General features: G+C 39.5%; 2 protein-coding genes across 2 annotated transcripts; one reads left to right on the forward strand and one right to left on the reverse strand.

Annotated features, from left to right (window-relative positions):
* Positions 1-6,515: 6,515 nt before the first annotated feature.
* LOC103710622 (GSH-induced LITAF domain protein) lies at positions 6,516-13,030 on the forward strand. The gene is made up of 3 exons (XM_008796438.4): positions 6,516-6,941; positions 12,521-12,647; positions 12,742-13,030. The coding sequence occupies exons 1-3, from the start codon at positions 6,616-6,618 to the stop codon at positions 12,823-12,825; spliced, it is 537 nt and encodes a 178-aa protein (XP_008794660.2). The 5' UTR covers positions 6,516-6,615; the 3' UTR covers positions 12,826-13,030.
* Positions 13,031-19,305: 6,275 nt separating this feature from the next.
* LOC103710621 lies at positions 19,306-24,349 on the reverse strand. Its single transcript, XM_008796437.4, has 6 exons — positions 24,010-24,349; positions 20,438-20,536; positions 20,233-20,341; positions 19,889-19,960; positions 19,751-19,756; positions 19,306-19,653 (listed from the first exon to the last, which is right to left on the reverse strand). The coding sequence occupies exons 1-6, from the start codon at positions 24,192-24,194 to the stop codon at positions 19,534-19,536; spliced, it is 591 nt and encodes a 196-aa protein (XP_008794659.1). The 5' UTR covers positions 24,195-24,349; the 3' UTR covers positions 19,306-19,533.
* Between the last annotated feature and the right edge of the window lie 2,695 nt (positions 24,350-27,044).

Here is a 27,044-nt window from a genome sequence, read left to right on the forward strand (position 1 = left end):
CTGTTCCGGCTCCTTCCCCAAATGAATCGGGGCTGAAGTCGGCGAGGGCTGCCGACTTCAGCCCCGTGTCTCACACCTTACGAATATTATAAAGAGTATGCCGAAGTTTCATTACTTGGGAGTGAGACCATATAGCGTAAAGCCTTTCAAGGCATTGTCATGCTTCACGAGAAGCTATTGCTCCAAGAACATGGGTGAGCATAGATTCCATGAGAGTAGCGTAGATTGAACTCAGGATCGTTAAGAATCCTATATAAGCGAGGTTGTATGTTTCAGATTTATTACAGTAATCAGATTCTTCTTTGCATCCAAAGTGAATTTGGTTGGACCAGCGAAAGAACCATCAATATAACCAAGCAAGTCTTTGGCATGTAAAATAGGAAGAGATTGGCTTCTCCAGAGGAACATAAGAGAAACTTCAGATGATATTTAAGAAGAGTTTATCAGAACAAGAGTGGTGGTGGAACTATGATAATATTTGTATCCTTGTATGCCATTAATTGTTTCCTTCATCATAAGAAGATATATGCTATGATTTGTTTCCTTGTAAGCCTTCATTTGTTTCCTCTAGAATAGAGGTAAATCTTAATGGGATCAGCTGGTGTGATTGGTGAAGTAGATTTGGTAGCGTTAATGAGTGATACACTATCAATGTCACTAACCTCCTTGCTTCACCTCCTATCACTGACAGCACCTCATTGCAAGAGAGGCAATCAGTTGGTCCTGTGCATAATTCCAATCTACTATTTTACCTCCACTAGTTTGGACATCAGACATTAATCGTAATGAATAAAACATGACATAAAAGTACTGTAGCAAGACCTATTGAAGGAAAAAAAGGATGATCTGTGACATGGCTTCACACTTTAATCAACAAATGCTGCCATCCTCAACCTCTCCTAAAATGATTTCATGGGCACTACAGACACAATGATCACTATGGCTGAAGGATGTGTAGAGCTATCTTGCTTTAGTAAACCTCCACTCTTGCTCTTAGATTCCACGTTTTCATTCCAATGGAAGAGAAAGGGAGAGGGGAAGAAAAATCTTGGACGAAGTGGAAGAAAACCTCAGGGAATCGAACTTATATCATCTTTTGCTTTTCTTTTTCTCATTTCACAATTGATCATGTCACTCTAAAATGGTTTCAGTTGATGTTTTAAACGTTCTAGCCATCAATTGGTTAGCAATTTGTTGTGATTTTTGCATTTTGATTGACATGACTTGTAAAGGTTGGCAAGGTGCAAGGTGACTAAATTGACTAGGCATTAAAACCTTGAGAGAAATAAATCAAGTAAAAGTTGAGAGGAATAAATCAAGTAAAAGCTTAGAATTTTGTTATTAAGTACTCTAAAATGTTTGAATAAAGGCCACCAAAAAATGATATTTGCAGAGGAGCTCGCTCTTCAAAATGACATGGCATTCAACATAATGTTAGAGCCACTATTTATCTTTTAGTTTTCTTTGGGTTTCTTTCATTTTATCATTTTTTTGGCTGTTCCTTCCAACAAAGGGAAGTGCTTTCTTTGGCAGATCTCTCTTGTTCACGTCTCCTCTCTTTCATTTGAAAGTTATTTCTATATTGATTTCTTATATTCTATGGTTTTTGAGAATTTTTTAATTTTTTAGTAATAATTGTTGATGATATTCTGCCTCAATAGCAAACATAGATGATAAAGAAAAGAATACTAAAGATTTAAGCCTTAAATTTTTCAATCCTCCTCTTTCTGAAAAAATATTATGAATCCTCTATTTTGATTTATAAAGTTTCTATTTTAAGCAATTAGATAATCTATGTTCTAGCTCATGGTTAACTAATCAATTAGGTAATCTTGTTGCATCTACTTGATTTCTCCATCATTTAGTTTTGCATTCTATATTGTTACATTTCCAATGAAAATTGAAATTTGTCATATTGTTAAACTTATATTTTTTTTTTTCAAAGTATGACCCACTGTTTCTTTCTCCACCATATTGTTAAAAAAAAGTTTCAAGTGTGATTTTTTTTGATAAGATTTTGCCAGTCAATTTTTTTGACTAATTCTCCTCAACTAATTAGAGTCCTAGATGTCCCAATCTCTTCTCAAATTGCCTTAGAAAGGAAAAAAATTATAAATTCTCTTGCCAATTAGAGTTTCTTCGTTCTCATGGAACTGTATATTTGAATTTTATCATCCCAGCTTTTAAGCTTTTTTTTTTCCTCCTCCAAAAAACAACATAGACATTTAGGATACAAATCTACCAATAAATCCATGATTCTACGAACCGAAGTGAAGGACTACGCCTGATCCATGCCACTCTATGGATCTATGTATCACAAACATTGCTCTCCACTCTCTCTATCTCTCTCTCTCTCTCTCATGCTGAGTTATAATATATATATATATATATATATATATATATATATATATATATATATATATATATATATATAATTAGTCAAATAAAAAATTATTATATGTATCAATCCAATGGAATAACAACTAGTTTTGGTACGTTGGAATGAGCCAACCTCTTTTTTTTTTTTTTTTTTTTTTTTGGTAAATCGGCAGCTCACACATGACGAGCGTGAAGCTGGCCCACAAAATCAGAAAACAAAATGCTACGCAAAGACGAAGGCACAGCCTCGTGGCCTATCCAAAAAAAACCTCCTGAATGATGGGCCGCGAAAGAAGCAACCCAGTCAGCCGCACCGTTTGCCTCCCGATATACGTGCGAGGCTTGGTAGGAGACAGTCTCCCCCAAAGCTCTACGGATATCGTGAAGCAGCGGCCGGTCCTCGACTGAGCACCCCCCTTTCCGGATCCACCCAACCACCGTGGTCGAGTCCCCCTCGAGAAGGATGTGACCCGCACCAAGTACCCGCCTCGCATAGGAGACACCCTCCCAGGCCGCCCGAAGCTCTGCAGTCACCACTGATGAGTCAAAAATCCTGCGTCCACCTGCCGCCACAAGTCTGGCGTCATGATCCCTAATAATAAATCCCACACCTCCGCAGCTCCCATCCGCTGATACGCTGCCATCGAAGTTCACCTTGAGAAAGCCAGAGGGTGGGGGCACCCAGGATACAAGTATCGTCCTGGACGCTGCAAGAGCAGAATGGGGGCCCCAGATGTCCCTAGCCAACCCAGTAGGTGTAGCCTCAATAGAGCCGGTGATCTCCGCCGCAAGCCGTAGAGCTCGGTCCGCCACCAACCTCGGATGGTGGCTCTCACCATCGAAAATCCATTTATTCTTCCCCAGCCAACAATGATAGGCCAGGTAGGCATCACGAGTCCCCCTCTCCTCTCGTACAGACCCCCGGACCGAGGCCTCCAAGTGACGTAGGAACTCCTCAATGGACGCCCACAACTGCCTCTGGTCAGGCTGAACTGAAGCATGTCTCCATATCTGACTAGCTCTAGGGCACTCAAAAAGAACATGATAGATGGTCTCCTCTGTCGCCTGACAAGCTCCACATCCGGCCGGGACCCTCACTCCCCGTCTCACCAAAACCCCACTAGTAGGTAAACACCCCCAAGCCACCTTCCACAGGAACAAGGCCACTCGGGGGTGAATGTGCATCCTCCAAATCTAGCCGCAGTCCATCTATCTCGCAGAGGGCCCTCTACCAATCGCTAAAAGGTCCCGAACTCTCACAGTCGTCCTACCTGTCCTGCTCCATACCCTCCTATCCACTGCCTCCCCCTCCGGGATCGGCAGAGCTAAGACGCGCTCAGCAAGGTGCTCCCCGAATGCCTGTCGAACAAGACTCGCGTCCCACCTCCGCTCCCCCTGGGCAAATAAGGCACACACTCTACGTCCCTCCATCCAACCATGGTCAATCTCGGTGGGCCACCCCTGCAATGCTACCTCAGCCAGCCATCTGTCCTCCAAAATGCTGATCGACCGCCCATCCCCAATCTCCCACCTGATCTCTGGCATCACTCCTGGGGCGCGAGCGCAGATCTCTCTCTAGATAAAGGAAGCTCCTCGGCCAGTACGTAGGGCGTAGTGGGGGGCAGGGTCCCCGTACTTCGCCCTCAACAGTGAACCCCAAAGACCCTCAGGCTCTAGGAGAAACCTGGCTGCCAACCTGGTCGCCAGTAACTCCCTCCGCTCGACCAATGAGTGAATACCAAGTCCTCCCCTGTCGGTCGGCTGGCAAATAGACTCTCAAGCCACCAGATGAACGCCGTCTCTGCCTCCCCGCCGTCCCCAGATGAAAGTGCGAAACATCCTCTCCAATCCCCGGATCACAGCAAGAGGGACCAGGGTATTGGAGAGCAAATAAATGGGGATAGAGCTCAACACTGACCGTACCAAGATGACTCGGCCCATCATCGACAGTGCACCCGCCTGCCAACTCTCCAAACGGTGGGTGATGCTCAGCTCCATGGATGTACACTCCCTCCGACGTAGACGGCGTCCCGTAATAGGCACCCCGAGATATGTAAGGGTCCCCTCCTGCTCTCCAATCCCTAGAAGACTCATAATAGACTGCCTCGCCCCATGGTCAGTTTTCGGGCTAAAGAAAATGGCAGACTTGGTCAGATTAACCTGCTGCCCCGACATACCACAATATGCCCCCAAGATCCTACTAATGGCCCGTGCTGATCTGCTCGTCGCGCGAGCTAACAGTATACAATCATCAGCGAATAACAGATGCGAAACCCTAGTCGTCCCGGCCGCCGGGCCATAGACCTCCAACTCCTGCTCATGGACGGCCTGTCTGAGTGCACGGGACAAAGAATCTGCACATAGAATGAACAAAAGTGGTGACAAAGGGCAACCCTGTCTCAATCCTACCGACGACTCGAAGAAACACGATGGTGAGCCGTTAAACAATAAGGCAAAGGATGGGGACAATATGCAACCGAGCACCCATCTGACCCACTGTGGGTGAAATCCAAATCCCTCCAGGCATCGCCGCACAAACTCCCATCTCATCCTGTCGTATGCCCGCTCCATATCAAGTTTGACTCCCATTAAGCACCCACACTTAGGCGCTTTCTGGAGGTCAGCCATGAACTCATGAGCAATGAGGACGTTATCCGAAATGGATCGTCCCCCAACGAAAGCCCCCTGCTCAGGGCAAATGAGTCTGGGTAGAATACCCCTCATCCTCTGGACTAGTACCCTCGCCACCACCTTATACAAGGTGGTGCACAAGCTGATCGGTCTATAGTGGCTCAGCTCAACAGGGTCCTGTCTCTTCGGAATCAGTGTGATAAAAGTCCTCCTCCACTCCATGGGCATCGCTGTCGACACAAAAAACTGCTGGACTGCCGCAATCACCTCCTGTCTGACTATGTGCCAGTACCTCCTGAAAAAGACAGGGGGGAAGCCATATGGGCCCGGGGCTCTGTCCTCGCCCAAAGACCAAAGGGCCGCCTGTACCTCATCCCCGGACACTGGATTGACCAGAGCTGCGTTCTCCTCCACTGACACCTGCCTCCCTGGTATCGGTCCGCATGCTCCTCCATCTGTACCACCTGACTCGGTCCATCTGTCACGAAAAAACTGCACCAAGATCCTCCTGACTGTCTCCTGATCCTCGGACACCTGCCCACTACTGTCCCTAATCCGGCCAATCCGGTTCCGATGTCTCCTGATGATGGTCGACTAGTGAAAGAATATGGTATTCCGATCCCCCTCCCTAATCCACTGGATCCTGGACTTTTGCCTCCAAAACACCTCCTGCTGCCTCAAAAGGAAAGTATGTCTAGCCAGTAGTCCCCTGAGCTCCCCCTGATCCACCTCTGAAAGACCGCCCCCTCTGTCCTCAAGTGCCTGTAACCTAGTGATGGATGCCTCCGTCTCCTCCACCCTCCTGAAGATATTTCCCACCTCCTCCTTATTCCACCTTTGCAATCGAATGAGCCAAGCTCTTTCGGTCCAACTTCATACTAAGACAAATTAAAGAATATATATATATATATATATATATATATATATATATATATATATATATATATATATATATATATATATATATTATATTCTGAAGCTTACCTAACAGCTGTTAATCAAAACGTTGACCGTTTTTCCCGTCTTAGACCTTCTAGACGGCAGTCGTACCCCACGAAGTCTCAAGCCGCTAATAAATTGATATTTCCAAGTGCACCTCACGACACCCAATCCGGTCCGCTGCGCTTCCCGTTCGAACTCTTCCTTTCTTTCCAAGTTCCAACGCACATCACCACTGCTAAGAGGTGCCCGCTATGTACCCGATCGATTCGTCTCCCACGTGGCGCAATACATTGTCTAGGCTTGCTGACCTTGCCGCAAAACCCAGTATAAGTTAAAACTAACCACTCCATCGCACGAATCAAAACGCTGCACCCATTCATCTACGCCACACCTTTACTTTAGAACTCGCATCAGCACCTTTATCTTCCCTCACGTATCGCAAAGTCCACTTTTCTTCCATATCTGCTAGCTTTTAAGTTTTCCCTTGCAACTGTGCGCTGTAGCCGACCAAATACAACGCGCGCCCGCCCCTCTACTTCTCCGATACACGGAACTCCGCCCCGGCTCGCCGTAAGCGCTTTCTTCTTCTATAAAATTTTTTCCAATCGCCCTTCTCCGGCCTCCGAAATCTCACCGATCGAGAGAGAGAGAGAGGGAGCGGTCATGGCGACGAAGGGAGCCGGAGGGGAGCCGGCGTTGGGGGTTCCGTACGGGTACGCGGCCTCGGCGCCGCAGCAGCAGGGGGCACCGTACGGGTACGCGGCGGCGCCGCCGCAGCAGCAGGGGATGCCGTATGGGTACGCGGCGGCGCAGCCGCAGCAGGCGCAGGCGTTCTACGTGGTGCAGAACCCCTACCAGGCTGGGATGATCCCCCCGAACGCCATCTACGGAGACCCCACGGGGATCCCTCTGCAGCAGACCATGTTTCGGGATACCCCCGCCCCCTTCCAGTGCGTCTACTGCGGCTCGTCCGGCCTCTCCACCATCAAGTATGTCGCCTTTCACCTGCCATTGGCTTTGTTTTCTGATTCGATGTTTTGGTTCTTGAATTCTACTGATTCGGCTTTTTTTTTTATCGTTCCGGTTTTGATTTGTTTCTCTCTCATCGAAAATTTCGAATCGTTTGTTGAATTTGTCTTTATCTTGAGGGATGGATGAAGAATTGGTACTGCTGCTTGTGGTCGATCAGCCGAAGAAATTGGGAAAAAATAGATTTTTAGTCAATCAATCAATTGATTGATTTATTGATTGAGGTTTATTCTGGGGAAAGAATGACTGGGATTATGGGATATGAGTTGGAGTTTTCAATTAATTGGAATATTATTTAGGGGAAAATTGGACGGGTTGTCGGGATTTAGGTTTTTGAATGGTTTGGTTGGGGATGTGGTGTTAATTGTGGGTGTGAAGGCGAAAGGTTTTGTTTTTGAAGGGAGATAATATCATGATAATATCATATATAGGTAAGGGATTTGATTTTGGAGTACCTCGCGCTTAATGGTGATAATATCATGATAAACATATGTGGTATTGTCTGAGAAACGTGTGATCTACATCTACTTGATTACTATATTACTATAGGTACCATGGTTTGATTTCAAATGTGTCAGAGAAATTGCTTTATCTTATTATTGTAGCAATAATTTTAGATTTTGTCTGATATCAATTGATGCTTGCTCTATAGATAATTAAAAGAGGATTGAATAACTAATGAGATTTTTCTAACTTAGTAGGTATGTATCAGTAATAGGCTATTGATAAAAAAAATCCACTAGCATATCTTTGATTAACAAGATGCATAACATCTACTGGTGCCTCTTTTATGTGAATTCTTTGTCACTATCAAGCCACCAGACCAGGAAAGAAGAAAAATAGAAAATAAAACTGAGCTTTTGTAAAGAGGATATCTGTCTACATGACACTCCAATTTGGAGATTTTTATAACAAAAATCTTCTACTTTTTTCTGTATCCACTCTGGCATCCGCATCTGCTCCTGCTTCTTGACACTTCTTCCTTATAGCGAAGACCAACCTTAAAGTTATAGCATTTATGGTTTTGTCAAATCTTGTATCATGAACTTCTTAAATTGTATTATTACTTTGGTGAATTTCTCTTTTGTTAGTCCTTGCAAGCTTTGTTAACCAGTCTAGTGCACAGGCTTGCAAGCATTAGGTATGCTTATCAAAGAGTCCTCTGCAATCCGGATCCATCCTACTTGTAGCTTCATCTTACATTTGTTGACGTATTTTGCTTGGAGAAACATAGATTGTCAAGTAATCTATAAAATATAACATTGCATAATTCAGCATTAAGGGATCGTGTTTGGGAATTGTAAATAAAAGGAAGTTAAAATGTTTGATACTATAGGCTTACTGATTATAACAGATAAGCAGTGCTACCATGACATTATGACCTTACATAAAAAGGGAATGCAGTTTGTGTATAACTCTTCTAATTCTTCTTTTCAATTGGTACTCTAAAGCTGTAGGACTTAGCTGTAGGGAAGTTGTTCATCAACATTTTTATTTGTGATTTTGTGTTACTAAAGCATTTCTAATAGGTTATGCGCTTTAATATATCATCTGAACATGATTTTTGCCATACATCTTGAGATTAAACAATAATGATTAGGCACTAGAGACAAAAATGCAATTGAAATTCATGATATTACAAAAAATGCTATTGGCTTGGGGTGTGCAACCAATTGGCAGCATGGTATAAAAAAATATTAAAAAGCACTTTAAAACTAAAAAAAGAGAGGGAATTTAATGGGAAACTTTCTATGAACTTACAATCTGTTGGGGGATGTATATATATGAAAATGAGTAATATTTAGTAGTCAATAAACTGCTTAATAAATAAATAATACATCGTAAGATAATAACATGGTGAAAAAGTATACTGTACATTCCAACTTGTTAATCTATCTATTCTTATTCTTGTTGACATTCCTATACATTTATTTTGTTAGTATTTCGATATAGTGGATTTTCTAAGATACCTTAAGGGGAAAGATTTAAAATGAGATCCCTGCGTATGTGTTTGGATGCTTTAATGATCTGCTAATTAGACATTCAATAACTTAAATGCCTATTCGTGAATGCATATATGGTTACTTTGCATAAAACACCTTCAAATAAATTAATACTATGCTTTGTTAACAAGGCAGTTGTTGTGGCACATTTAATCTACACTAAAACACATGTCAGAAATACAAATTTTTCTGGAATTTCGACATAAACATTAAATGATGGATTAGGTGACTTTGTGAGTCACCTATATAGGCTTACCTCGATCAAGATATACATTAAGAAATGAACAAATTTACTTTAATAACGATCCATTATCTACTACTGGCTTGATTTATCCTTTCTAAGATTTCTATACTTTGATTTGATGTAGAACAATAATTTTGTGTCATGAACATATTATCACTAGATTGAGCCTTCAAAATCTTTAAGGGGATCCTTGTGTGCCATACCGTACTGAACCGGACAGTATGGGGCAGACTATATAGGTTTGCTACCGTACGTGGTATGAAGGGTGTACTGACACTTGGTATGCTGAACCGGCCTCCGTACCTGGCGTACAAACATAGTAACAAGGGGGCACCGGTACAAGGCCCTTGAGGGGGACAATTACATTTCAAAAGAGGTCAAATCAATGTCAAATGGAAGGAAAAAGGAAACAGAGGGTTTTCATAGTAAGGTGGTTTATATCAAACTGGCATAAATCAATGAGAAGAGATATGGGCTGATATGGACCAGAAATGACTGATACACATGTCCCGGCTGTACTCTGATGTGTCATGCCTAGCCATTGCAGTATATGTTATGTTTTATAGACTGGTAGATTGGCTTGTTAATATTTTAATGTGTGACAAGTTAAAACATATTTTCATATAGTTGAATTACATGAAGGAATGGACATTTGACAATAGATGCAATTCCACTGACAATCACATCAAAGTGATGGAGAGGTGTTTGTCCCACTTATGCAGAAGCATGGGAGAACCTCTACCATTAATGGTTGGTTGGGGTGATCAAACTCAATATTAGGTTGGTTGGAGCTCCGACCAACCAACTCAATAATGGTTGGTGCTTTTGTGGTCCATATCCACCTAGGACTTGATTTTAAGGGTTTATGATGATTGTAACCTATTTTACAAATTTTGCATTTTTTTTGTTTCAATTTCTACTTATAGGGTTTTACCTTTATTTTGGACATATCCCACAAATTAACAAAGGGAATGACAATCACAATGGGTCTTCCATTTGACATTTTTCATTTTCTATAGCGCATTAAGCAGAACAACTTAGCCAGATATCTTTGGGAATAGGACATTAAACTCTTTTCCCCTTGAGAAACCTAAAAATTGCTGACCACTTTTAGCTAGGTTATTGTGTGAGCTCTTTTAAGTGCAGCTAATTGAACCTTGCACTAAATCAAATAATGATAGGAGTAGCAAAGACAAAGTTGTGGAATATTTGGCAGTGAATAATGACATTGGTGTTTACACCTTGCGAAATGCTTCTGGTTTAGCAACTGGGGTGGGGCATTGGGGGGGGGGGTGCTGGTGGGGCTTAGGATCTTATGCATGAATTGTACTTTTTCTAAAATAATCGCATCTTTGAAGTTTTGTTGATTTTCTCTCTACATCATGATCTGTTTGTCTGATGCATTATGATGTTATTGTACTACCACCTGTCTTGTTGTTTTTGGTCCATGATTTGATGGATTCTAATGTCTTAATTGTTATAGTCTAATTTTATATTCGAACTAGTGGTATTTGAGTCCTGCTTGAGACTCTCTCTGTCGCTAAAAAAACACTCACCTTTGGATCAATCTGAATTTTTGGCTTTTCGTTAGTGCTTTATATATGAAGCCTTGTCTTCTCTCATTCACTTGTACCAGGTTTAATGGCAGGCCTTTCTGACTCTAAGCTGTAGACAGTAACATTGGTTGGAGAATTGGCAGTAAAAAAATATACATACCGAACCTTGATGCATCTTACTTTGATCAATGTTGGCATTAAAGATGGAACCACACTTGCAGATTGAGGTTTTGACTAGTCAAGGAGAAATAATATCCACAAACATAACTAGCAGTGGATTGATGCTGCTGCAGAGGCATTTTTTTATTTTATTTTATTATTTTTGATTATCAGTTGGAGCCAAGATTCGTCGAACTCGTATTAGAGGTGGTATTGGCCGGCGACCAGTTCGGCATGGTACAGGTTTGTACCGTGTCATTCCAAGGTGTACTGACTGTCTCGAGAGGGAGAGATAGTTTATGAGACCTAGGGTGAGCCGAAGAGGGAGGGAGAGAGGGAGATGAAAGGAGGAAGGAAAGAGGAGGGCAAGGAAAACCCTAACCTTAACCTGACGACCCCCCTCCCCCCAACAACACACACACACAAACACACATTAACATAATGCAGGCAGTTTGGTGGGGGGTGGAGGGGGGCGGGGCATTGTTCGCGAGCGAGTTTTTTTTTTTTGGGGGGGGGGGAATCAAGTTGCGAGGGAGGGGGCATAAAATCGAGGCACGAAGGGGTGGGAGAGCATGAAATAAGTTGCGAGGAGAGGGGGGGTCGAATCGTTTTAACAGTACGAACCATGCTAGTCCCCGACCAATCCAATTCGGTACGTCTCACACTGGCTAGTTTGGCATGGTTGGGCAGACCATGGTTGGAGCCAATGCTAGTGATCTCGTATTGTAGAGCATGATTATAATAATGTTAACGATGCCATGCTCCCTTTAAGAAAGCTAATAGGTATTTTTAAATAGTGTTATGGTTCTCAGCATTTTTACCCCCCTTCCTAGATATTTCTCTAAAATCATTTGGCACATTAATTTAAGCTTTTACACACTACATAATAATATACATGTTTGTAGATTAGCTGTACAACATTCTATTTGGACTTTAACTATACCTGTACCCATAGCACCATTTCATGTCCATGTCCATATTATGAGATTTTGATAAATATTTGAACTTTTTTGTTAAACTAGATTGAGTATTCAGATCTATTGCACATTACTCACTTATTTAAGAGAATTTGGATTTATAATGTCTCAAAAATTATCTGCATATTCTTAGTGTGGCAAGTGGCACAATGAGTGATCTGATGGAAAACAAGCCACTATGGTGCTATATTTGATTTTTACTCGAGTTTAGGTTGGTTGAGCAGTCTTTGCTTTTCTTTATTCCCTCAGTTGCGTATCTGTCGGATAAATGATTCTCGCTTAAGTGAAAAATCATAGTTCAAGGACACTTAAGTCTTAGAATTTTTCTTTTTTCCCTAAATTCTGCATTACTTTCTTTTTTTCCCTCACTCCGTACTTAAGTGCTCGTCATTGCTTCTGGGTTGTGACTGGAGAGTTCTATTGATGTTCTGATAACTTACAAGGATGGGTGTTATGTGGTCAACCATTATGTTATTTAGATTTCTAAACAGCACAAAAGTGCATTTATTCATTAGTGGCATCTCCTTGATTCTAATGCACTAGCAAGGTAGTTATTCTGAATGAAATTTAGTTTAATGACATTTGTTTACCGTGGTGCAGATCGAAACTAAGTCTGGCCGCTGTTGTGGGTTGCATGATGCCATTTATGCTGGGAGTCTGCTTCCTTTGCCCCTCCTTGGACTGCCTTTGGCACAAATATCATTACTGCCCTAACTGTGGACAAAAGGTTAAAACAATTTCTCCTATTTTCACCATTGTTTCCTTTGTTTTGACCCTTGCCGTTATCTGTTTTGCAACTTACAGTCTTAAAAGTGTCACAGGTTGGTGAATTCGAGAAATCAGACCCATGTCTTGTTGTGGATGCAGCCCGCTGGACCGAGAAGAGTTTTGCTGTGCCTGCATAAGTCTGAATTCATGAAGCTTTTCTTTGGAGCTGTAAATGAGCGAGCTATTAGACGATAACAAAAAGTCCACATGTTTCAAGTGAAGGGTTATACTTGTGTTATGGTGCTTTTGATGACATTTTGTGATATTCACGGAATAATTTAGTGGATTGGTCCACGACTTCATTTATAATACTGCGTTTGATTTGGTCATCTATTGCAGCCAGTTCTGATTGTGGGTATTGTAATTTAGGAGTTCTCCATGTACGAGGTATCCGGTAAAGAAACACAACCAGAAATTGTTTTAAGCTGATTACTTGGTAGGCAAGGATGCCATCTGAGAAATGCAGGAACTATCTGGCTCTTTTGACCGGGTCATTTAGGTGTATATCATGGTTTGCTGTATTGGACAGTTGGGACATATCGTACCATGCCACTTTGGTATCAGTATTTGGTATGAAACATACTGTATGATACTAATTTAGTATCGGTATTTGGTACTAGTAGCGTATCGACATTCAATATGTGAAAAAAATTTCATACCATACCATATTGATACAGTGTTAGTGTGGGACTAGTACGGGATCTTGTATCAAAATAGCAAAAATTTTAACTAGTTTAGATTATAGAAAATATCTATGCAAATGGAGGCGGACATACACCCTTTATGTGCTGCATATATATATATATATATATATATATATATCTCTTGGTTTCTTATGGAACCTTTCCATTGGGTCGCTGAAGAGGCGAGTCTCTCCTGGGATGCTGTAGTCTTAAAGATGAACTCAGCATGCACTTGACATACGTGAAAAATGTGCTCTATGCTATATCTAGTTTGCCCCTGAAAGTATGTATTGCAGTTCAATAATTTATGCTCGTTAAGAAGATTGGTATGAGACTTCATGAATATCTGACATTGGAGAAAAAGCATTGAAAGAAGGCTGGCTATGTTTTGCTTCAAGAAAGTCCTTCTATAAAAAATATTTCTTAAAAAAAAAAATGAATGATAATATAGCGTGAGAAGTGCTTTTACAAGAAGCAGAAGTCAAGAGAAAAAAAACCCTTGACGAGTAGCTAAAAAAAGAAATTAAATTCTAGTTGCTTCTTTTGTGGAACTTCTCCATATCTTTCAAATATAGTGAACTCATTTATAAAATATAGTTACCAAACGTCAAATATATCAAATCACTTTTTAATTAAAAGTTAAATAAATCTTTTTTTTGAAAAAGACTTTAAAAAGCAAAAGCAACATGAAACATGCTCTTCATGACATCGGTTTCTTGCTCTACTATTTTTTTTATCTTCAGGATTTTTTTCCTGATGTTTGAAACTTTTTTTTTTATTTTTGATGAATTACCTTTCTTTTTTTTGTTGGTTTTTTTTGGCTGTTTTTTTAGATAGCCTTGTAATCAGGAATCCATTATGTATACAATATCTAACATTGCTGCCAAAGCAAGAAGCCCAGCTCTGAGGTAGCTCATTCTTGTGATGGGTCAGGTGTTTTTGCCATCCTCATGAATATCAAAGAAGTGACTCAAAGTAGGGAAACTTCATAAACTATTGTTTAAGTTTTAAAGTTCTAATCACATATGTAATATCTAAATCATGTCCAGTATAGGAGATTTGCACAATCAATAGTTACTGACTTTAGACATCAAATTGATAGTGGTGATGGTTGAGGAAACACCAGTAGGCATATGAATGCATAACATGCTTGAATTAGGTTGTCAAAATGCTAGGATAATTGTATAATTCAAAATAAACTACAGGTAAGATATTGCCATATGATCTAATTGTTGGAAAGAAGAGCATGTTACCCATGACTTCCTTTATAATACAATAATGGAGCAAAGGTGATCAGTGTACAGTTCAATTACAACATAACCAACAATCTCCGCACAATACTTTTAGTAGATCGAGTGGATTGATAAGTCCAATACAAAGATTCAGCAATATATGAACCGAGAGCTACTGTCAACATTTAATAATAGCAAGTGTACCTTTTTGAATGGATTGAAAAACTAGAGTATGTACAGCACAACAGCTGAATAATATCATTTTCTCTCCAAAAGGCAAAAAAGAAATGACGAAACCAATTGATTTAGCCGTTGATGCTACACAAACCATAGAAGCCATAGAAGTTGCACTCAATATCAAAAGGGTCACATTTGTTGGCTGTTCCACCATCTAAAACAATGAACATTCTGCTCCTAGATGCAGCTTTACTGTAGCATGTGCCGACAAGGGAACAGTAAATTGGATGATGCTTCTACTACTGGTATCTCCTTGAGAGGATTCTTAAATGGAAAGCAAATCTTGAAGTGCTGTGTTATGCCAGTGGAATAAGTTTGCCCACCCCTCTGCTGTATGAAGGTGCACAGTTGGCTGATCAAGATCTCAGGTTTAACTACCACAAACCTGTGGGAAGGCTTTGATGCCAGAGCATTTCGGGAATTCTTGCTCTCTGACTAGAACTCGATGCCAAATCTAGGTCTTGCTCAACTGTATCACCAACTGCTATTACTTGAGTTCCATGGATTCTAGCCAAGACTTCAGACAATTCCAAAACACTGCTCATACGATTATCAGGCGATGGTGCCTCTTAGAGTGCGAGTTCCATCTGCTAAACCAGGAATCCTACTTGTAGACCATTCCAGTGGTTTCGAAGGACCAAGCACTGAGTATTTACGCTCTTAAATATATTTGTTTCTTTTTTTTTGGTAAATAAAAAGGGAAAGGAGGGAAGAAGGAACAAGCCCACACCCGCGTAGCAGCCCCCACCGAGCCTCACCCCATCAGGAGAATGTTCGATGCGGGTAGAAATGACCGTGTGTTGGGCACCCCAGCCGGTTTTACTCATACTCTCCCCACCCGTGGGCCCGGCTCGGTTACCCATCTGGGCTCCGGCACGAATGTCATGTATGAATACGTCACACCTAGCACCACCGAGGCTACCAGCAGAGCGATACGCCCTTCCAGACCCCTTGTCCGAGTAGGGAGCATTCGGTCTCCACAATATATTTGTTTCTTCATCTATTGCACCATTCCTTTGACCAGCACTCGCTTTTTCTTCTCCTTAAGAGGTAGATGTTCCAAGTATGAGGACCCGTGCGGTCATGTGTTTAGTCCCACATCGGTTATTCGTTGGGTAGATCCTGGGTACTTATACAGGATCAAGAAACCCAAATAATAACTTTCAGCTAGCCATTTTGGGTGAGATCCTGGGTTGTTACAAATAGTATCAGAGCCGACCCAGCCTATAGCCCATGTGGACTAGGAAACACTGCAGCACGGATCTATTGAAGCTGACCACGGGCCGATCGTGGTGTTTGTAATTCGATTTGAATGGATTTGAACCCTTAGTCTGACAAGGACGTCAGGGCTTGAACTGGGGAAGTATGTGAGAATCTATGCGGGCGTGTGTTTAGTCCCACATCGGTTATTTGCTGGATAGACCCTGGATCCTTATACAGGATCAAGGAACCCAAATAATACCTTCCGGCTATCTATTTTGGGTGAGGTCTTGGGTTGTTACAAATGGTATCAGAGCGGATCCAGCCCATAACCTATGTGAACTAGGAAACACTGCAGCGCGGATCCATTGGGGCTGACCACGGGCCAATCGTGGTGTTTGTGATTAGATTTGAATAGATTTGAACCTTTAGCCTGACGAGGATGTTAGGGCTTGAACGGGGGGAGCATGTGAGGATCCGTTCGGGCATGTGTTTAGTCCCACATCGGTTATTCGCTGGATAGATCTTGAGTACTTATACATGATCAAGAAACCTAAATAACAACTTCTGGCTAGCCATTTTGGGTGAGATCCTAGGTTGTTACACCAAGCCCTGGAGAGATTTGTTTCTTTTAGCCCGTAGAACGGGACCGGTAGGTGCTGCAGATAAGGATCCTTGTTTATCTTGGTAACCATTGCCTACCCCAACATTTACGTCTTCAGAAACTAGCTGGATATATTTCAAGTCTTAGTAGAACCACCCTCTCGATCATCTTACAAGGTGTAAGATATCCTTCATGTGTTGGCTTTGAAGAATCTTCTTTGCTGAAGGAACTTGGATATCTTTTTGGTGAGGAAATGTAAACTGTTGCATCCCGTTTCTGCCCAATATCTCTGTAGCTTTGCAGCATTAGGTACGACTCTATTGGCTTATCTTCTTTCTAATGTTGGAAATTTCTTGTTTATCCAGGATTACGTTGTCTCAGAGAACCTCTGTGTCTTTGTTCGTTAAAAGCAGTGATCTCTTTTTCTACTTCTCTTTTTTTTGGTTCTGTTCACTGATATGAACTGTTTCTTTGTTTGATACTATATGGTTCTGTTAGTATATTTAGATCTTTGGGTCCCTAATTTTATACATCCTGTAGTTTTTCATTTCATTTCACTCTCTTTGAAATGAAATTTTGATAAAATATGTCCCATTTTTCTTTTCAAAAAGAATATGGAGATCAAATGTCACGTTATATGCCACTCTAGACTTATTTGCTTGTATTGATTGTCATTGTTTTTTGGCAGTCAAAACATGATTGGCATTGAGCTTATCTGTTGAGTTTCACCTCATGTTCTAAATTTGAAAACATATTGCTTCATATGAACATAAAGGTATTGACAAAGAAGAAATGAGGACATCAAATGTAGGGGAAGAGATTGTGGCTTTGATGGGTTTGCAATGAATTCTGGCACCTTTTGGGAAATGTCTTCATGCAAGTTTTCATGATAATTCATTCTTCTATTGTTTCCGGTCTGGATTCCAATCATTTCTTTCATTATTTTGGTTTTAGTATGCCAGTTTTGAGTTCCTTTTATTCCTCCTGCTGACAAGGTTCGATCAATCCATTTGACCATTCATACTTTTGGCAGCCTGTACAGTTCGGATTTTTGTGAATCCATTACAAATTTTTCTAAGCTTCCAAGATACATCCTGAATCTTGCTAAATGCTGATTCATGAATTTTTCTGCCATTAAATTCTATTTCGAAACTTCTGGCTGCTTGGCTTCTTGGGAGCTTTGTTTTCATTGGTCATCTATGAATGAATTAATCGTCATTCTTCTGAAATTACTTTTTATTCTTTACTTTTAGGTTTGATGGTGTCATGGTGTGCCATGAAGCATGGACAATATCTTCTTTTTTTTCTCCTACAGAAAAAAATAAACTATTCTTGTATTGTTTAAACTAAAATTCTATGACCCTCTATAGAAACAAACATGCATGTATAATGACTTACAATGTCTCATTTTTCGCTACACTCTAGGAAAACTGGATCACACCTAATCAAATTAACATAACAACGGCAAATCTACCCTAAGAAGAAAATTCATCTCAACATAAGCAGCCTTATTGCGCCCCGATCTCTCTCAAATTGTCCATTGCATACAAAATATACCCTATTATTATCCATTTACTCTTGAAGGATACTAATGCTGAGCAAGCTCAATGACCGAAACAAAAAGCCTCGCAAGCCAATCCTCCATCATGCTCAACTGATAAACTGCCATGGCCTTATATTATCTAAATTAACTTCCAGTATGTTTTGACTTGCTTCTTTCCATTAAATGTTAATGAACTAGCCTAATGAAGAGCTCTCAAGCCAGCCTAACAAGGTGTAATTTAGAACAGAGATTACCCTTCTGTAAGCTTGTCATTCATTAGCATCTTTCCTTCTACTTTTTTGGGTATTACCTCCTAATGGAAAGTGCTGTAAGACCTAAACTTGATACAAGTCGCAACATGGGACATCTGATCCTTGACAAACCTACTCTGTATCTTTATAGGATCAGTCAAGGTAACAAGCATAAAAGAGAGTAGAGATTTGTATGTCAGATGTGCATCTTGTTCGACACCTTTGGTATCATGATGCAAAAATATTCATCACTTCCACCTCTAACATGTCTTCACCTACCTGTCTTGCTTGCCAGTCTGTGGACATCTACATATTTGGATCTTAAATGAGACTCCATTCTCATAGTCTTTGTGTTGAATATATCTACTTAGATATGCATGTAATGAAAAAGAATGTGCAGCTGCCAGCTCTCATAGCTGTTGCCGTCCAAAAGAAAAGTCCTAGCATATATCTAATCTGAATTGTTCACAAGAAATCAAAACACTATATTTCCCTGATAGTTTAAGCGGTGACAACTCTGGGCAGCCAAATTTCTCAAGTAGAAAGATGGGGACAATAAAAGAATAAACCGAACTCAAAGTCCGTGTCCTGCATACATTGCTTTCAGTGGTACCTCAAGCTAATATTAAGAACAACTTTTTTACCATTGCGCATCCAATGGACAATGAATGGAAATGGCATCGAGCTCAACTTACCGAGAGGAGAGCATAGAAAAAGTTGAATGACCTAATTTTACTTCTGATACAAGCTTTTTCTTCAGGTTATAAGAAGTCCATCATTCTGCTACATGGGCTGAACCAATTTTCGTTTCAAGGGATCAGCTCTTCCCTTGTATGGTAAGCAATCGGATGAAAAGCTTGCTGTATTTAACTTCGGAGCTCAAAACTTATTGGAGTTAAAAGCACTCCATTCTTTAAATTAAATTGGTAATCTACAACTGAAGTACGTGAACAGTGATAAACCAATGCAATTTCCCACTGGTCCTAGCAATTAGACAACATTTTAAGTATATGAAAAATCTTATCTCAGACTGCAAATTCCAGTTTCTAAAGGCAACTCTAAACAAAACTGGCCAAAAAGACCATAATTTTTGGATCAGCGTCTCTTCTTGCTCGCTTTTGCAGCACTGGATTTTGATGGGGTTGCAACCAAATAGATGAACACTGACACCAACGACAGAACTGATACAAGTGATCCATATTTTGCCACCAGTCTCTGTATACAGATGCGATTTTTAGTTACATCTGCAAGACGAATAATGCAGAGCTCTGGGTACACAACTATAAAATTATTGCACTAGCAGGATGCTTACCTTTGCCTGAAGAAGTTTGGTTGCATATCATGCCAGTTTTGAGAAGAATGTGTGCGCATAGAAGTTGCAATCAAACATCAGAAATTACAGGAAAGAATAATATAAAAATTCTATAATAATGGCATGTGGCTAACTCACCCATTCAAATTTCTTTTCAGGAGGCCTGTCAGCAAGAATGTCCAATGGCAGAATCGGGGTAGAATAGGCCTCCTAAAACAGGCAATGAGCTAGATTAAATCATGACTTCAAGCCAATGAACACAATAATACAAACAAATCAAGCACGCAACCTAGCGTTAGCAAATGGGATGGACTCTAATTTCTCTGGCAGATGCTTAAAAAGCAAAACCAACTAACTTGGATCATGCCTAATGGTTCTTCAATCTTTCAATTGGAATCTAATTTTGAAATTTGAAGATGAACTCAAACATAACGCCTCGAATATCCAGAAGATGCTTTAAAACTAGAGGATCAGAAATAAACCTGCAATGCAGCCTTTGTGGTTACACGAAATTTTATGACAGCAGGAGAACCTTGGAACATGCCCTTGACTTTAGACTCCAAAACAAATGAGTGAGAAGCAGTGGAACCACTGAAAGCAACAGATATTGATTTTCTTTGAGAAATACAAAAACAGAAATTATAGGCTTGATGATAAACAAGGTGGTAAAAGTTGTAGTTGACTCACGCATCAAGCCTTTCCCATGTCTTTGATGTGCTGCCAGAGACAAGTTCAAACATATCTTGAGACCAACCATCATCGTTAAGGATCACATCATAAGCAGTCCTGCAAGTGTTGCCAAATAAGCAATGGTTTCTCGATATTAATATAAGAAAGGCAAACTGCAAATGATATTCTATCTAGTGACATAAAACAAGGAATATGATTTGTGCATACATCAGCTGAGGTGGTTCAGTTGGTCTCGAACAAATGAATTCTAGACAAATTATACTATTCTAGTTTGCTTCAAACTACTTTACTTCCAAATATGGCACATCAACTAGCATGCAGGACCTATATTATTGTCCAACACTAGAAAGGTTCATTCATATATGCCTTACATTATTACTAGTTTCTGTCTCCATTAAAAAAAGAAAAACTATGCCCCAGTTGTTTTCCAATTAAGTGGAAGTTATTAGCATGGCACATTCACCACCAAGTGAATATTTACCAATGTTTGGGTTATTTCCTAAATAAGCACATCTGATGATTCAAGCGTGAAGCTGTTCTTTGTGATAGCTATATCCAAACATATTCTTTCAAGCAATGCCTAATAATTTGGGAAGAAATGATTAAAACCAAAGAATAATACAAGATGTACATTTGTTTATATTTTTACGGATATTTTATACCAGATATCTTGACTTAAAAATTTACATATTTTTGTTAGATCTTGAAATATATTCTTGGATTATATACCATATCTTCACCTTTTCTCCATATTTTTTATGATGCAACAGAATTTTTCTTTCCAGAAATTCATGAAGATCAATAAAGAACCTGAATAATTTCCCTAGGGAAATTTCATTCACAATAAAAACATAATAGCAAGATCTCTTAAGAGTTAATATGAGCTATGTATAACAAATTTACATCTTATTACCAGAATTTATATATGCAAATGGGGCTGAAACAGATCAGTATGCCAAACACTAAAATGCAGAGTTCCAGTACATGCATAACCCTATCATCAGCGCAGAGTGTTAATGGAAAAAATAAAGCAGATGTCACCCAGGAAGAGCCCAAAATGTTTACACCTCACATCTTGCCTTGATTTTCAAGGACAGGCACAGACACCATAAACAAAAACAGCAGAGGATAATGTGATAAATGAACCAAAAGGAAGGGAAGAAAAAAATATAAGTACTCAACAAGTAAGGTAGGCAATTTAGGTATATGGCGAATATGTATAAAACAAAGAAAAAGTAGGAGGGGCATATGCAAGGCACGATAGTAAAATCTAAATAACATAACATTTAAAGGACATTAGTCATTATAGAGTGACAGTTTCTATGTACTTCAAGATTGTGGATAATAAAATGATATGTAATCCTTTTTGTTTCTTCCTATAGACAATATCAAGACATAGACAATAGACAATATCAAGACATAGACACACACGCATACACCAGCGCGCGCGCGCGCGCGCGCGCGCACACAGAGAGAGAGAGAGAGAGAGAGAGAGAGAGGGAGTAGCCAACTTGTCAGCTACTCTACAGTACTGAAGTAGTATTATTTTTGTCAACAGGGATATAAATCTGATGTCATTTTTTATTATAGAGGCCATAGCTTTCTCATAGCTAGGATTGCAATCACATTCTAATAAATAGAATACCACATCAACCTTGTCATGAAGGAAATATAGTCATTCTTACTAAATTAAGAATAAAATTATTTTAATAAAAATAATTGATTAGGCATGTCTTTTTGCAATTAGAGATGGGGCATGAGATTTGTTGAGGATCCTTTTATAAATGTAATCAAATTGATTATTATTGAACTCAATTAGACAATAGATTCTACTATGAGGAGGTGGGCATGAAATTTCAGACTTACATGCAGTACTCATAGAAGTCTCTAACTACACTTTCCAAAAGGCCCATACTCCTCCAATCCTATTAACCATATTTCATCATTCTTCGCCAAAATTCTGGTTAGTTCCCAATTTCAGAAAAGCCTCTCTATATCCTCCCGTTCTTTGGAAGGCCTTGATTCCTGAATCTAAATCGACAATTCCCTGACCCTGGTTTCTTTCAATTTAGTAGACTTAAGTACACAAATACATATGTAATGCATACAGGGACAAATGCGTTCCAACCATAGATTGCACCAATTTGAAAAAGCGAGCTTCAGCCAGATATACAATGACACTATTCCATCTAGTATATGTTTAGGCATTTGTTGTACCCAGGGTATGTCTCATACTCAAAGGATAGCTAGAGAGAAAACAAGTTATTTAAGAAAACAAATTATTGAGGACCAATGAGCAAGTATCTAAATAAAGGAAGAAGATGACTGTCTATACTTAAAGGATAGATTCTGATGGTCCTTTTGCAATCAATATGAAGAGAAAACAAATTATTTAAGAAAAAGAAGATGACAAAAATCAAGAAAAAAGAAAACCCATATCCCTAAACATATACCTGAAGTCCACATATTGAGTTCAAATTTTAAACTACACCCTTTTTTGTGGCTGTCCTGACCTTACACAACATCCACCAAGGCAATCCAAGTATCCAACTCAAACTAGATCAATTTACTAACTTCAATTTTATAGACCTCTAAATTTGATCTGTGACAACTTAAATCCTGGACCATCAAAGACTTGAAGAAAATATGCAAACTCAATCATTCCTGAGACTTCCTAAGATGACTCAATTATCCCAGAATTAAACAACTGAACAAACTAAAGAGTTCCTATTCTGCATACATGACAAACAAACTGCAAAAAGTTAAGATTGGAAAGTAGTGAAAAGCCCGACAGGATATACACTAACTTACTTTATACCAAGTATCTGACAGGAATACGAAATGATAAAGAGATCCTCTAAGATTGAAGTCAAGATTCTCTGAAGCAACCATATTTGTTTTAACCAGCAAAAGTTGCCGCTTTAATTTACCATAACATGGAAAATGTATGAAACAAGAAATAGGATTTAACAACTAATAATCTTCCTTTAGGTAAGGAAATTCATCAAGAACATAACAAGACACATAAAAGCAACTAGACTGTGAACTGGAAGAGACACCTGAATTTCATTTCTCATTTGACTCTTATAAAAGCACAAACAGAAGCTAGGTTCAATTATTTCTATCGACATCATGTAACAAGCATTCAGAAATTGCCACCGACTATCATTTTCCTCAACCTTTAATCATAAATTTGCTATCAGCTTGCAGTTATAAACAGGGACAGATGATGTTTAAAGAGAAAACGACAAGATTAAAATAATTATATAAACAACCAGGTGCATGAACTAATTACTGCTGTTATAATAAAAAAATTCAATCCCATATAAATATTTCATGTATCCAAAGGCATCAGCACCCAAATTATTCGACATCAAAAGAAACAACAGAGATGCAACAGTCATGAATCCAAACAACGATACAGCAATCACTCATAAACAGATCGGATTTCGAGACGACACGCTTCGAACCCGATCAGATTTAAAGATAACCCAGATCATCACAACAAGAAAAACGAAACCAGATGAGAGAACGAAAACCGAAGAGCTCAGGATTCTCGGGACTCTTACGCGGATCCTTCGTTGTAGAGGTCGATCGTGACAGATACCCGCTCCACGCCGGTCTTGAGACGGGAGAGGCTGACCTTCTTGTGGGCCACCATGAAGGGCGCGTCGGAGCTCGCGAGCGCCGGAGAAGCGATGAGAATAGAGGAGAGAAGAAAGGAGAGAAGAAACCCTAATCTCGAGTTCGCCATGGCTAGGGTTCGCGGAGCTTCACTCGGATCTGGAAGAGGCCGTGGAATTTTATTAGGGAGCCGGGCGAGAAACGATACGGGGGAGGTAATAAGAATTTGGGTCACCCCGTTTGCAACGCCCACGAAAAAAGTTCTCCACAGGAAGAGCTAATTGGCTGGTATCGACCGGACCCACTAAAAGTTTCGGCAACGCGCGATGCAATCGGAACTAGAAGCACGTAGGATCGAACGGCTGAGTGAACCCGGCCTGGTCCAACCATCACCACCACAGCTGCGGACCGGAACTTTTGACCCTCATCTTTCCCATGATTGACCCTATATTGAATCTTTCTCCCCTTAGCTGAGCTTGATCCTTCACCCTTCAACTCAATATAAATTCTAACCCCCATTTTTTTTCTAGTCAGGTGGAAGCCAAGACTCTTGAACTTTGAGGGATGCATGACGTTGAGATCAACCTCCGTATTCAAGATAATCACGAATTTTTTCCCCTTCCGTGATTCTATTTTATAGCATCAGAGCTTTAGATAAATATTTAGATCTGGGGATGAACGAGATCCTTCGATGCTAGGCCAGTCCTAGTGGTGTATACTTAAACTTGGACCTTATCCTCCAAAGGTAGAGTCATCAGTGTACAAATCTAGGATCATCCTTTTTGTTTTGGAAGAATCTTAGGTTATGGAACCATAAAGAAAATCTTGCAACTTAGTGGGACTTCTGTAGATAGTGAGAAAAAGACCATATCATACCTTCAGAAAGCCTAATAATTTGTTTTAATTGTTTTAAATCTTATATAATCTTTTCAATAAGTGAAATATCTGTACCATATCGATTGGAATCAGTAAGCACCCCACCTCCAATATTTTTATCATACTTTCCATATGTTTTACTTTTAAAAAAAGATAATATATGAATTTAGAAAGTAACCTAATTATTTGAAATAAAAATTATGATAATTATTTATGCATATTTATATTTATGTTTGACATAAATATTATATATGCTCTTCATAAAAATAAATTTTAAAGTGATGGATCAAGTATAAAATATTTTACATAGGTATAGTGTACATCATATCTTAGCTTATGATGACACTTGAGAGACGTGTATATTCAGCTACATGGAAAGGCTAAGCCAAGACAATGATAATAGAGCTTCAAACGAATATTGTAGTGACAATTGAGACTGAAGTATCAAACACCAGAAATGAGAGCTGACCAAGTTAGCATGCAGGTGGCTTAGTAGATGTCACTTCATAAGCTAAGTAAAGAGTATGGCTGGGTGAAATGGTTGAGGCCCATCGATCATCATTATATGGGAGCCCTATTCGGTTTGACAGATAATACAAGATCTAGTAGTTACCACAATATGGATAGTGGAGGATAGTTAGCACCAATTACCAAAACTATGAAAGTAGTGGAGGCCAGAAGTGGGTCACTATTGCTGAAGATGGGCAGTTCTGTATCATTTATCATATTGTATACATAAGAGGAAGTAATCTGAGGTAGCGAACACTTTTGCCAATCAAACAACCAATCTTTATTTTTATCTTGACCTTTCATTTATCATTGTATTTATTTTTTAAATTTTCTACTTTTAGTTACCTAGTTCAACTCTATTGTAGCCCCAGCTACACTCTACCGTCTCTTCCAGGTAGGCAGTATTACAGTGGTAAAAATTTTTGAAGGTCAAGGCATCAGGACTTATGCTACCAGCACTATCCCTTTCCTTCTTTCTAGCTATTCCATGCTAATGGCATGCCTGCATACATACAGGACCCTACTAGGTGTCTGTGCCATCCGTATCTACCCAATGAAGTATGATACTAAATTATGTTACAACGAAAGATGTGTTGATAACATGATTATGTTGTATGAAACAGATCATTAAACGTTGTTTGTAAAACCCATGAATTTTTTGGATTAGTGATATGACTGATAATTGAGTTAGAATGGATGTTATGTTTTCTCTCTAGTATGACTCTGGTTCAAGCCTAGCCAATGGGACTGATCATTGGCTAAATGTGTTTAGCAACTAGTTTTCTTTCGAGTCTAGTCAGTTGGGACTGATTGCTAGTATATATTGTTTGCTAGCATATTGTTGCATTATTCAGAGCTAATTTTCTTTTAAACTTAGCTAATTAGGACTGATTGTTGCCACATATTAATTGTCAACATATTTTGTATTCAGAAGCTAGTCTCTTTTGGGCTTTATCATCAGGTTGATCGTGGTCTTGATCTCAAAGGCTAAGAGAGTGGATTTCTTTTTCAAATACCTTAAATTGAAAATTTATTAAAAAGAAAGGATTTTTTGCTCGGATGCATTAAAATTTTTGAAAATTATGTTAGTGTACATGCTTTTGTGAAAATTATACTCAGTGTTTGGAAAAATTACTTTCATTTACATCCAAAAATCATACATTATGAAGAATGACATTTCTTGCATTTACTATGCTTCATCTAACTAGGGATATAAGTTACTTGTTGAGCTATTAACCCGCCATCATTTCTTTTATATTTCTTTAGATACTAGGAGTAACTCGGATGAAGAATATTATGCTAAGAATTAATGGATTAGGTTTAGCCTTTTCTATTTTGATTTAATAAATGCTTTGGAAGAGATGTGATGTAAGAACTTTAAAAAACTTTCATGACTGTCTTGGTCTATTTTATATGCATGTTATTTGATTTTATTGTTTAAATATTTTGTTAGAAGTGTAGATGCTTCAATTGTACCACTATCTGGTCCATATTCATGTGGAATATGTTAATGAAAATAGAGGGTAGGCCTGACATATCTTGTAGGATAAAATCCTACCGAATGTGCAGTCATCTATTACATGCTCAGCCTGTG

Source organism: Phoenix dactylifera, chromosome 10, assembly GCF_009389715.1.
Source record: "Phoenix dactylifera cultivar Barhee BC4 chromosome 10, palm_55x_up_171113_PBpolish2nd_filt_p, whole genome shotgun sequence".
Taxonomy (NCBI): domain Eukaryota; kingdom Viridiplantae; phylum Streptophyta; class Magnoliopsida; order Arecales; family Arecaceae; genus Phoenix; species Phoenix dactylifera.

Excerpts from the sequence above, each read along its gene's own strand:
- LOC103710622 (XM_008796438.4), top strand. The coding sequence starts at position 6,616 with ATGGCGACGAAGGGAGCCGGAGGGGAGCCGGCGTTGGGGGTTCCGTAC. Across the intron at positions 6,942-12,520 it reads TCCGGCCTCTCCACCATCAA|ATCGAAACTAAGTCTGGCCG; the intron begins GTATGTCGCCTT and ends ACCGTGGTGCAG. Across the intron at positions 12,648-12,741 it reads GCCCTAACTGTGGACAAAAG|GTTGGTGAATTCGAGAAATC; the intron begins GTTAAAACAATT and ends AAAGTGTCACAG.
- LOC103710621 (XM_008796437.4), bottom strand. The coding sequence starts at position 24,194 with ATGGCGAACTCGAGATTAGGGTTTCTTCTCTCCTTTCTTCTCTCCTCT. Across the intron at positions 20,537-24,009 it reads CTCTACAACGAAGGATCCGC|GACTGCTTATGATGTGATCC; the intron begins GTAAGAGTCCCG and ends CAACACTTGCAG. Across the intron at positions 20,342-20,437 it reads ACATGGGAAAGGCTTGATGC|TGGTTCCACTGCTTCTCACT; the intron begins GTGAGTCAACTA and ends TGTTGCTTTCAG.